At 49.2% G+C, this 12,743-nt stretch overlaps 1 protein-coding gene across 4 annotated transcripts in view; it reads right to left on the reverse strand.

Annotated features, from left to right (window-relative positions):
* Window positions 1-744: 744 nt before the first annotated feature.
* The window catches only part of GTF2IRD1 (GTF2I repeat domain containing 1), a 103,452-nt gene continuing 91,453 nt past the window's right edge, over window positions 745-12,743 (reverse strand). For 2 of the 4 annotated variants that reach the window (XM_036225580.1, XM_036225582.1), the window contains 4 exons: window positions 8,545-8,622; window positions 6,830-7,022; window positions 4,743-4,780; window positions 2,139-2,389 (listed from right to left, as the gene is read on the reverse strand). In XM_036225580.1, the coding sequence (XP_036081473.1) occupies window positions 2,139-2,389; window positions 4,743-4,780; window positions 6,830-7,022; window positions 8,545-8,622 (560 nt within the window). Of the gene's footprint in view, window positions 980-2,138; window positions 2,390-4,742; window positions 4,781-6,829; window positions 7,023-8,544; window positions 8,623-12,743 lie in introns of those variants that run through there. The other 2 variants (XM_036225583.1, XM_036225581.1) reach the window with 2 other exon arrangements.

A 12,743-nucleotide genomic window follows, 5' to 3' on the forward strand; every position in this document is an offset into this window, starting at 1 on the left:
GAATACCACCTGCCCCGCCCCTCCCCACTGGTCCCACCAACACTTAAATGCCCTTCAAGTCTCAGCTTCAAGGACTCTTTACTGATTCTACACTAGATAAGGTTGCCCTGCCTTGTGCTCCCAGGACACTCTGTCCTTCCCCATCAGGACACCAGCAATGCATGCCTATCTTCTCCACTGGGAGTGAATGAACAGCCGTAGTATGCCAGGCCCCAGACAACTGCCAGGCCCTTTGACTTGTGTTTCTGCCTCCAGTCCTACCCCTTCCTCCACCTTTCCACTTGCCACCCAAAGTGGTCTTTCTGGGACACAACTGTCTCCCATCATTCTGCTGCTCAAATGCCCTGAGCTTTATCAAAAATCCACCCCACTCTCCAGGCTCACCTCAAAGCCCATTCTTCAAGATGTCTTCCCCTCTAGCCATAAAGACCCCACGCTTGATCATACTTGACACGTTTGACTTCACCTGAGTTATTGGGACCAAAATAGCCTCCTACCACACCATGCACTCCCTGAGGCCAAGGGGCTAGTCTGGCACTTGGCTCTCCATGGCACCTCATCTTGAGGTCACGTGGGCCCAGCAGCAAGGAAATGACTGGAATCTGTGCCCAGACACCAGGGCCCAAAGGTCCGAAATACCACCTCTGTGTTCACAGGCCACCTGAGCTGGGTTTCCTAACCTCTTCCTATGGCTGTAGCCGCAATTCCAAAAGAGAACACGCAACAGTTAAGAACAAAGGCAACTTTTTTTTTTTTTTTTTTTTACTTATTTAAAAAGGCCTTGGTGGCAGGAATATAGTGTAAAAATCATTGGAAAAACTAAAAGGCATTGATACATATCCGAATATACACTTTGTACATAAATTACATTTCCTTTAGTCTTTCTGAGGTCCTGATTCAGCACTGAGGTCTAGTAATTCAGAGGTCCTGGCAGCTGCACGTTCAGACCGGCATAGTCCACCATGTACATTGGCCATTGCTAGAGAGAGGGGGACAAACGGTCTGGGTTAGGACTGTAGGTGATATGGGAAAAACACCAGAACACTTAGCTCTACTTTCTGAAGGGCTTCCTCAGATACTATTTATTTTGAGGCTGCTAAAGGCTCAGAGGGGTCATGAAGTTCACCAGAGGCTATGGAACCTGGGTTGGAGCCTTCTGACCTATTTCCACCTGTGTCCCAGAGGCTAATCATGTGGACATGAAGGCCAGAGGGAATTGGGGATTGGCTCAGAACGGGTGGTTATGCTATCAACTCAGCCGCTTCTAGGCCTCATGTGCCAAAGAAGCTGTCATGTCTCTCTGGGGGGAGTAGGGGATGGGAGGAGCTAGTGACCCTCTGTGGGTACTCACATACCCAGAAAGGGAGAATGGCAAAGCCTGAACTTCGGAGTTTTCCAGAAAGAGGCTGAAGGGAAACATGGCCAAAGGATAAATAAACCCTAAAATCCACAAGTAAAAAAAATTCTGTAACTGTGTATGGTGATGAATGTTAGCTAGACTTATTGTGGGAATCACTTTACAATATATACAGATATTGAGTCATAATGTTGTACACATGAAACTAATATAATGTTGTATGTCAATTATACCTCAAAAAAAACCCTAAAATCTTTTCCAAATGTGTTCCAATATTGTCCCCATTTGGACTCAGGATTTCAAAGCTAATCTTTTGAAATCAGAAAGAACTCTCAAGTATGTGCTCTTCGGTTTTCATCTTGGGTGGGAGAAACCAAACCTAGCCACATGGAAGAACAGGCAGAGTTTGCGGGTGAGTTCTCTGTCCACCAGTGACTGCGCAGTGAGGCTGCAGAATCAGTTGGCCTCAGATGCTCCTTCCTCGTCTATACTCTTTGGGTAATACCCACACCTCCCAGGGCTGTGAACACATGCTGTGAGCAGATATTAACCAAGCACCTGACTGCCACAGGGACCTGGGTGTGTCTGCTCAGGGTCCTTCTGCTCTGTCACTGCCCAGGGCAGTGGGCAGGTCCCTTCTCTCTTAGCCTCCGCTTGCCCACCTGTCTGGTGGGGATATGACTTCCTGCCCAGGTAACTGTGAGCTCTTGATGAGAGCGGTAGACTGTCTTGTAGGGAGATCAGGCAGATGTGTCTGTGACCATGAGGTTGTGGAGCCCATTCAGAGCCCAATACCTTCCTGCACCCCAAACCCATGTCCCATAGTGGAGGGTCCTGGCCGAGTGTGGGGTGAAGGCCAAAGAGGAGAGGAGTCAGGTCCAGATCTGTTCAACTTTACCACGAGGGAGATCTGGTTGGTGGATGCCACGGACTCCGGATTGGAGGACGAGGATGAGGAAGACGAGGAGGAAGAAGAGACTGAGTTCCCTTCGGAGATCCGCTTCCTCTTGCGCTTAGGGATGCTGTCTTTGGCTGGTGGGAGAAAAGGCTGCTGATGCCAGATGCCAAGGCCATTGTGTCTCAGCCTCCTAGATGCCCCCTGGAGAAGGCCTTTGTTTTCAGGTTTAAGTCTCCTTCCCAGCATTCAAGACTCCCAACCCACTATCTGAGGCCCATCTCTCCAGCTTCCTTCCCTTACCAGGCCCCACAGCCCATTCGCCTACCTTCTGCTCCAGCTCACCTGCCTGCCTTTACTAACACTACATCCTTACCTCTTAGGTAGGCCTCCCCACTAGGCTCAGTTCAGGCCCAGGTCCTTCTTATGCCCTGCTCAGACCATCTGGCCTGTGGGTCCTGGCCTCTCCAGAACTCCCAGAGTCCTCCCTGGGGCCCTGCGTCCCAAGAGCATGGCCTCCCAAGCAGTACAGACTTGGGTGTTGGGGAGAATCACTTAATAGCCCTGCACCTTCATTTCCTTGTGAGTAAAATGTGTATAAGATTCTGTCAGGTTGCCGGGAGGATCCCATGAGATAATGTGCCTGGTCTCCAGTAAATACTCAGAAACAGAACTAGTATCAACATTGCTGCTGTTACGGTGGACATGTGATGACCCTGACCTGACAATGCTGTGACAGATGACAGTTCACAGGTATGAGTGGACAAGCCGTGTCCCAGGAGTGGGGGAGAAAACCCTCCAGTTTAGAGCCAGAAGTCCTAAATTAAAATTCCACTGCTGCTACTTACTAGCTGTGTGACCCTGGGAAATTGATTAGCCTCTCTGAGCTAGGGGAAAACAGTGTGATGTGAGACTCGAATGAGATTATGTGTGTGAAAGAGCCCAGTACCAAGCCCAGAACAGAGTCAGGACTCAGCAGGTGTTTTGTTGCTGCTTAATTAAATTGATGTGACTATGGAAGACTTATAAAAAAGACTTACAACAATGTGCTATATAAGTAGGGTTTGAGACTTGACTGAGTGGACAGATAATTAAACAGAAACCTAGTAAAGCCCACTAAAAGGGTCTTAAGGACAGTGTGAGGGCAGGCTGGGCCCAGCGGGCAATTGTTTGTCTAGATGGTGAAGAAAAACCAGAGCCTGGGGGTCTGTGATATGGTATAAATAAAGACCCTGGGAAACAGAAGGCTCTGGAGGCTACAGGAGCCAGGCTATGAGTTAGGGAGTAGTGAATTTTGTGGGAGGCAGGCGGGCACTGCTGAAACTGGCTGAACTCCCTGGATTTTGCCTGTATTTGTAAGGCACATGCCTATATCAGACCTTGGGCTTTTAGAATCACTTCGCAGGGCCTAGGAGACCTTTTTTACCTCCACATGAAAAGAAGTCAGAAGTGCTGGCCCAGGGTTGTGGCCAGCCTAGGGTCACCAGAAGATCCTAATGATGGCCGTGGTGGGGGAGTGATAGATCTAAGTGATGGTGTCCACTTTGATAATGTCCCAAATTCTCCTCCTCCCTAAGGCCTCCTCTGTCTCTGCCTTTGACCTGGGAGCTTACCCTGAGTGCCTGGTGCCCTGCCTGGCCCTTGAGATAAGCGCATAATAGAAGGAGGTGATTTTTGGTTGGGCGGTGCCATTCCAGGCAGTGGAGCTTCAGGTGAACCTGGACCCATCTGGAATTGGGACCTCAGGTTTCATGCTGCGGTGAGGCAGCCTTGCTGAACCCCATTGCTGTTTCCACTGAGCAGTCATGCTTAGGCCTGTAGTCCTAATTGGCTTTCGGTTCATATGGGTGGTCTGGATACAGGGCTCTAGGTGGCCACCAACTCATTATGTGGCCTTAGCAAGTCCTTTTCCCATTTCAGGCCTCAGCTGCACAGCTGTACAATGAAGGCGCACCTTCCAATCACACAGATGTACATCCTCCTGAGTCCTATCTTATACCTTCTCTATCAGAACCATTGTACCAGTCTTCCAGGTTCCTGTGAATTGAAAGGTCTAAAAGTCCAGGGGCTGGTGCAGAAGTGTGCTCTGCAAATGCAGGCAGAATTAAGGGGGTCCAGCCAGTCTGGCAGTACTCACCTGCCTTATCCCTGCCAGTCTCGTGTCACCCTTTCTCTCCCCCTGTGGCCTCCATGATCCTACCTGATATCCCCTCCTTCTGACTCCAACCTGTCCTTCATCCTCTCTCTCTAGCTGATCTGACACCATCAGCCATGCTGTGGCAGGGCCCTGGTCTGAGGACAACTACAGGCTCCCTGGGGCCTTCTGGGAATACTAGCCCTGCAGACGGAGATCTCCAGCTCTATGGAGAGGTACTGGATGGAGGGGGCATATACTTTTCTCTAGGTGGTCAGCCACCTATTGTGTGCCACCTGTTGTGTGTCTACAGATTGGTCCTTGGGGAAAGGTGGCTTCTTCAGCTACCTATTTACCTGGCACCTTGGCATCATTGCAAATTTCTGCAAAAGGTCTGAAAAAGAAAGAAATGAGGTAGCAGTTAAAAAATGAGGTTTTCTATTCTTCTCCCCTGCTCCCTGAATATGGGTGATGTCTATCTTGAGATGAGATGCTGCTGCTGGAGCATTAGGTAAGACTCGGATGAAATGGTTAGCACCCCTACCACAGAGCACACAGATGAACAATCAATCGCCAGCCTGGAGCTGTCAGTGCTGTGGCAGGAAAATTGCCCCTTGTGGTCTGGTTTCCTCATCTACAAAGCAAGTGTGTTGTCTGACAAAGTGTTCGGAAATGTGTGCCTAAATGGATATTCATCACAGTGTTATTTTTTACAAACCTTTTAATTTTTACTTTATTTGCAGTATTATTTCCATGAACCTCCTCCCAGCCCCAAATTAGCTACAACCCATATGTCCATCAGCAGAGGACAATACATCCATCTGTATAGTCATTAAAGGGAATAATCATGGGCACAGGGTAATGCTCAAGTGCATTCAAGACATTTACTGTCTATAGATAAATGCTGTATGATCTCAGCTTCATTTTCCCCAAATGCACATCTAATAGGCATTACAAGAAAAGTGGAAATGTGGAAAGAAAGGCCCAAAATGTCTTTGGTGGTTCTCTCTGGGAGGTCCAAGTGGGCACCTTCTCCTACAGTTTCCTGTATTTTCCAGTAGTTACTTCACAGGGTGGACTGTAGGTAAGAGGGGAAAGAAACCTCAACTTTTCATCTGAGATCTTTCTGAATAATTTGTTGTTGGTGGTGGTGGGTTTTTTTTGGGGGGGAGGGACACATGCAAATATTATTTTAATTTTAAAATATCTAGTGTAAGATCGAAAAGAACGTATATACGGGGAAAAATACAGGAGAAATGCATCACAGCATTAACTCTGGAGAGGAGAGTTATGGGTTATCTTTTCTTCTACCTTTTTCAATTTTCCTAGTTTGCTATGTGTATTATTTTTAAATCTAAAAATAATCAAATAAACTATTCTATTAAAAAGTCTAGGATGGGGTTGCATAGTATAGCAGTTAGCATGTCTGCTTTACACACAGAAGGTCCTAAATTCATGCCCCAGTGGAGCCATGGTCCATGGTCTGTGGCCATCCCACCCTTGGAAGCTAAGTAGGGCTGGGCCTGGTTAGTACTTGGATGGGAGACCACCTAGGAAGACTAGGTGCTGCAGGCAAAAAAAAAAAAAAAAAGTCTAAAAGGGTATACAGTAAAATATGAACAGAGGTTATTGCTGGATAATGAGAGTACTAAATGTTATTTTCTAAATATTTGAAAATGGGTAAAAACTAATGATTGATTTATTTAAAGAAAGGAAAATTAAACTAAAATTTAAAAAATAAACACTCATGAATGTTGAAGCTGTGTGTTTCAGTAAGAAAGGGGTTGTAATCAGGACACCTGGTGCTACAGACTGAATGTCTGTGTCCCTTGAAATTCCTATGTTGAAACTAAACCCTCGATGTGATGGTATTAGGAGCTGGGACCTTTGGAAAGTGATTAGGTCATGAGGGTAGAGCCTTCATGAATGGGATTAATGCCTTATAAAAGAGACACCAGAAAGCTCCATGTCTCTTCCAACTGAGAACACAGCAAGAAGTTGGCCACCTATAAATCTGGAAGTGGGCCCTCACCAGACACCGAATTTGCCATTACCTTCCCAGCCTCCAGAACTATGAGAAATAAACTTTTGTTGTTTAAGCCACTCTGTCTATGGTATCATTATAGCAGCCCGGAGAGAGTAAGATACCTGGGTCTGGAGCCAAGCTGACCCACTGTGACTTACACCGTCCCTTTCCTCACTCTGGGTATCAATTTCCTCATCTTTAAGATAACAGTGTTAAGCTAACCCATCTCTTGGATTCTGTGCAAATGAATGGCAAATGAATGATAGGTGTGTCTGTCTGTCTGTCTGTCTGTCTGTCTGTCTGTCTGTCTCCTCCCCACAGCTCCTGGCTGGGCCTGCTTTGGGGATTCCCCTCCAGAATCCATGCAGCACCCTTGCCTACTTTGCCCACCGTGCTCCAGGTGTTGGGGGCACTCACTGGAGCTGGTTGATGATGACCATTCGGACATGCTCCCGGGCCTTCAGGATCTTCTCCAGCCGGTGGATGTCATAGGTGTTGGGGTTCCGGAATGGGATGTCGTCAGGTAGGCCTGTGACCTCAACGGCATCTGGGCTGTCCCGGATCAGTTTGTAAGGGACCAGCACAGGCCGGTTCAGGCCCAGGGCCTCACCTAGAAGGTACATGTGGTCAGGGCAAGAGGAAGATGTCCCCTGTTAAAGGCCAAGCCGTCTGGGAAAGGGCTGGACCCTGGCACAGTCCAGATAAGCAGTTACCATGCTCTAGAGAGAGTTTAAAAGTCAACACACACACCATTTCAAAAAACCTAATTAGCAAAACTAAAACTCTAACTAACACCCAATGCTTATAATGAAACGAGTACCATTACATGTGCCTAGTGCAAAGATTTGTTAAATGTGCACACCTAGAATTGACAAATGAGGGCTTGATGTCTGCTTAAAATCCATACTTAAGTGTTAGAAAAAATTAAATACTTAAGTATTTATGGATGAAATAATATATCTTAGATTTGTTTCAAAGTACTATAAATATCAAGTGAGTATGTGAAGTAGATAAAATAAGATGAGCAAATACTGGTAATCACAGAAGCTGGCTTTGGGTTACACGTGGGCCATACGTCACTCTTTCTGTTTTTGTGTATGTTTGAAACTGGTTCCAAAATAAAAAGTGAAAAAAAGACAACAGCACAAACCGCAAGCAGAGTCTCTTCCCGTTATTCTCAAAATGAAACTCTAACTCATGTCAGGCCTGCCCACCTCTCCCCACAACCAGAAGCCCCCCCAACCTACTTGCTCACGCTCCTAGCCCTCTGGTCTTCTTACTGGTCCCCAATCACAGAGCTGCTCCCTCTGCCTGGAAAGCTTTCCCTCAAATGTTTGTCTCCTCTTGACATTCAGTCTCAGCTAAAACACCCCCTCTTCAAGGGGTGTTCCTGTTCACCAGTCCAGAGAGGCCCTGGCCTCCCACTTCCTACCCTCAGCACTCCTGGTCACACTACTACATTTTCTTCTTTTTCTCATTCTCTGAAATCTCTCTTTTTAAAAAATTTGCTGTTATGTCTCCTCTGCTATAATGTTAAATGGAGATAATAATACTAAATTTGCCACAAATAAAATGTAGTGTATGCAGACCACTTGGTACAGACTGGCATTCATTAATCTGGAAAGTGTTGTATCAATTGTCACTGTATTATTAGCTCTCTACCCTACGTTCTGCCCTGGCACCCTGAATGCCTTCAGCACAGTGCTTAGTATCTCCTGACTCTCATCTATTCCATGTCCATCCCCCTCCACAGACTCTGAGCCCCCTGACAGTGGGAGCGGAATCCTTGTTTTGGAGTCAAGGCTAGGCGCCTGTTGGGTAGACAGGCATCAGCATTAACAAGCTCTTGGATGTGGGCCATGGCCTCTGCCACACAGCCCAGGCCTAAAGGAGCAGAAATGCTGAACATTGTCTTTGCCCTGATCACCACAGACTGGGACTCTTTCCCTGTTCTCAGATGAGGAATGAGGGATCAGTTCTCATCAACCACAGGCTGAGAAACTTTGTCCCCAGGGAGCTGGCAGGCCAGCTGGGGGCAACTGGAGGCCAGGCTGGCTGCAGAGGGAGGAAGGGCCAACCAGGAAGGCTGGCCCCAGAGACCCTGCCCCATGGGCCCTGCCCCCAGCACTGACCGTATTTCTCATTGAAGAGTTCCTTCACCCGCTCCCTCAGGATCACCTTTTCCCCGAGTCTGTTGGCATCATCTTCATCTACAAGAGGAAGACAAGGGGGAGTGAGGGTCGGCACAGGCTAGGCCACTGTCGCTGACTCTCACCTGCTAGAACAGTATCTCTAGGCTCTACCTACTCCCCTACAGCCTGTTTCTGGCCTCAGCTGTCTGTCTGTATATCCATCCATCCATCCATCCATCCGTCCATCCATCCATCCATCTATCCCGAATTCTCTGAATGGATTCCCAAGCACAGGCCCATGTTGCACATGAAGCATCCTTAGGAGAGGGAGGCAGGGCCCTTCCCTCAAGGAACTCACAGCCTAGAAGGGTAGCACAGTTACAGTGCCCACCCAAAAGTATAATAAGAGACACCTACAAGGAGACATGGGGCATGAATCAGGGCGCTCACCCCCATCTGTGTAAGTCTGGGGAGGCTCCCTGGGAGAACAGGATATCTTAAGTGGTCTCTCGGAAGGCGGGTTTGTGATGGATGAGGTGGGGCTGGGAAAAGACACCCACGTAGGACTGGTCCATGCACAGCAGTAAAGGGTGAAAGGTCACAGCATGATGGATGCGGCTGAAGCACAGGGTGGTGCCAAGGGATGCCCAGCAGCAGGTGCTAGTGTAACTGAGCTGGGCTAGCAGGCACTCACCCTGGCGCCTAGCAGACCGAGAGCCCCAGGCCTGTGACAGGAAGAAAGAGAGCTCCTGGTGTGGGGGTTGCACACTCTCCTTGCCCACTGTCCAGGACAGCCCTCTCTGGGCACCAGCTGCTTGGACCTGTGCTCCCCTCGCCCTTCTCCTCAGCCTAGAGGAGTAGCTAGGGTCAGGGGAGTCCCAGAGACAGGGCCTGGGCTAGGGGATGTGGTGAGAGGGAGAGGCCAGGGGAGTGGATGGAACGAAACAGGTCCTGGGACAAAGTGGCCTGTGGGCTTGTGGCCTGGTGTAGGGAGGGAGCTGGAGTTCCAGGAAGGGCACTTTGCACCATCATACAGAAACCACACTGGCTGGCATGTAGGGCGGGGGTGGAGCTGGACACAGGCAGGGAGCCAGGGCCTGGGAGATAAGGGGAAGAACAGACAGAATGGGACTGTGGAGAAAAACAACTCCGGTTCAGTCTGGAAAATCGCACAGAACTCAGTTCCACTTAGGAGGCCGACTCAGGAACTGTGTCTCCCAGGCAGGGGCTCTGTGCCTCACAGTGTCTGTTGCCCCTTCTTGCATATTGCGCCCTAGCCAGAAGGCCCAGGCCTCCCCATGTACCTACCGCCAGGGAGGAGACCCCGTTCCCAGTCTGGGGGCTGCCCGTCAGGGCAGAGAGCTTCCGGCACTGCCCGATGCCCCCGCCTCCCAGTGCTCTTTCACCCACTGCCCTGGGTCTGCCAATTCCCACGGTCCCTTTCATGGCCACATTCCTGACTGTGGAATCTAGATCTGCCACATCTCAAAGTTCCGGCATCTCCCTTTTCAACCACAGCTAACCTGAGACACTGCAAACATCAGGCATCCCAGTTCTCTTCCTCCTCCTGTGTCCCCATTTCAGGGAGTGATGGCCCTAATTCAGCTGCACAAAGACCCCAAACTAATGCCTCTTCCAGATGGTTTTCAGGGCCCTAGACAAGGCAAGAATTGACCTGACCCTTCTCCAGGTCCCAGGCAGACTACTGTGGCAGAGTTCTGGGCCCAAGGGCCATCTAGAGTCTGCAGGGAGGTGGTGGACACTTTCCACCTATCCCCTTGCTACCAAGGGTTCCTCTGGCAGCCAGGATTCTGCACAGGCCCTGCATCACTATATAGGACAGGGAAAGGAGGGCCTAGATTCACACTAACATATGCCACATACTCTGCTGGCTGCTTTCCCGGACACAATCAAGGCTACCTCTCACCACAGCTGAGGAGAGAGGCTGAGGGTCAGAAAGGTTAAGTAACTTGCCCAAGGTCACACAACTGCTAAAGTGCCAGAAATACTCTGACCACAAAGCCCTGTTCTTTCACTCCACTATGAACCCTGGATTTCATAAAGTCTCTGTTTCTCCATCTGTAAAAAGAAGAGTTGATTTTTAAGGTGTTTCCTCTAAATCTCTCGTTTTATCAGCTCACAGTTCTAGGTCTGTCTCCTCTTGAGCCCAGGACAGGGCCAGACTTCACTGATTCTTGACAAAGCCTGCTGGACTGAAAGGAAGTGGACAGCACTCAAAAGACAAACCCAATAAGCTGTGGTTGCAGACGCTGCTGGATACAGCTGTCTCTGTGCACACATGTATGCCTGAGTGGGTATTTCTTACATACTCACCCTGCCTCCTCCTTGAGGCCCTTGTTGCCGTGTGGGTGGAGAGACCAAGACAAGGCAGCCTTGCCTTGGGAAAGGCGATGCTAGGCCCCGGAAGGACACAGAACTTGGAGTCAGAAACCTGAGCTAGTGGGTCATGTGACATCACCACTCAGCATTTCTGCTCACTGTTCATTTGCCCCTTGAACAAATATTTCATAAGCACAATCCTACTTGGATGTGGTGGTGTTCCTGGGCACTTAACAGAGAACAGAAAACAGCCCTAACCTGCGTAAGCAGTGGTGAGGAAAGCTCAGTGACCCACCACAGGCTTAAACACTGTTATTGAAGGCGCTGTGGGAGCACACGGGGACCCAACCCAGCCAGGGATCAGGGAGCATTTCCCAGAGGAGGTGTCCACTGCGTGGCCTCATCTGCACACTGGGGCTCCAGGCATCCTGCGGGTGCTCAACATGTTAAGACATGAAAACTTTCTCCTTTCCTTCCAAGTCCTGCCTGGTTTGAGGGGGAGAGCACCCCCAAATCAAGCTGCAGCTGACAGGTAGTTACACCACGGTGCAGCCAACAGGAGGAACACTAGGATTCCGGACAGTAAACTAGAAATGGTGAGAACAGTTAAATGTCAGGAGAGTAAGACCCGGGCTGCCTCGGGGACAGTGGTGACACTGGGAGGTGTCCTGAACATCTCTGGAGTATGGTGGGGGGCTAGATGTCTGTTGATAATCTCGAGAATAATCATAGCTGCTGCTGTGCACCAAACATATACTACATAAGACTGTGCCTGGCCCGCAACACGTCATCACTAGGTTCTCCTGGCTCAGCATCAGGCCTCAGAAAGGATGTCTCTTGGCTTCTCCCCACCTCTTTGTTTCTATTTCATTTGGAGGAAGTTCCATTTCTCTTAAAGGATCAATCAAATGAATCAGGCTGGGTAGGTTCTGGTAGGGGCTGGAGGGGAGAGTGCTCCTGTCCCTCTGGGAACTAAGAAGAAACAGGAGGCAGCTCCTTGGGCTGTGTGGGCAAAGTAGTGACCCACTTTCTGGGAGGGAACCCAAGCCAGAGGCGAAGAAGCCCTGCTGTGTCCCTGCTCTAGCCCCATCCTGCCCAGCTCCGTGCAGGGGAGAGGGCAATGTGCCAATCCCAACACACCTTGTTGTGGCTTGGAGGTGCCCAGAACAGAGCTGGTCTCCCCTCCCCTGACGTGAATCGCGGCCACTGTCCATGGCTGATGCAGCTTGCCCCGGCATCCTGGTTATTCCTGGGGCAGAAGGTGTTGGGGGGGACTATAGTACTACTTGTTCCATAATCTAAAGGCTAGTTGTTACTGTTCTAAACCTTGAGCCAGCAAACCTATTCTGGGGGAACCTTCCTGAGTTCCCCTGAACCCAAGTTGGCTGTAAAAGACACCAATTAAAAAAAAACTTTTTTTTTTTTTTTTTACACTTACAACACCAGATCTTCCTAGATTGTCTACCATCCAAGTACTAACCAGGCCTGATCCTGCTTAGCTTCTGAGATCAGACATCGGGCTTGTTCAGGGTGGCATGGCTATAGACTAAAAGATACCAATTTTTGCAAGTATTTCAGAATGTTCTCCATCTAAAAACGTCACAGTTAGGGTTCAACACAGAGAGAGTATGTGTGTCCTAAATGTGTACCTGCTTGAATGCCTGCATACTGCAGGGAGGAAGGGGTTCCCCGGGACAGTGACAGGGAAGGTCCCTGGCCCAGCAGACTGCAAGGCAATCTTGATTGTAACACTAATGCTCTGTGGAATTTTGAAAATCACTCAACCGCCTGTTGGGAGGACCCAATAATATTGCATAAAAAAATCTGAAGTCTCATGCCATCAAAGTCAAGATGTTGAT

Source organism: Rousettus aegyptiacus, unplaced genomic scaffold (assembly GCF_014176215.1).
Source record: "Rousettus aegyptiacus isolate mRouAeg1 unplaced genomic scaffold, mRouAeg1.p scaffold_m13_p_8, whole genome shotgun sequence".
In the NCBI taxonomy this organism is placed as follows: domain Eukaryota; kingdom Metazoa; phylum Chordata; class Mammalia; order Chiroptera; family Pteropodidae; genus Rousettus; species Rousettus aegyptiacus.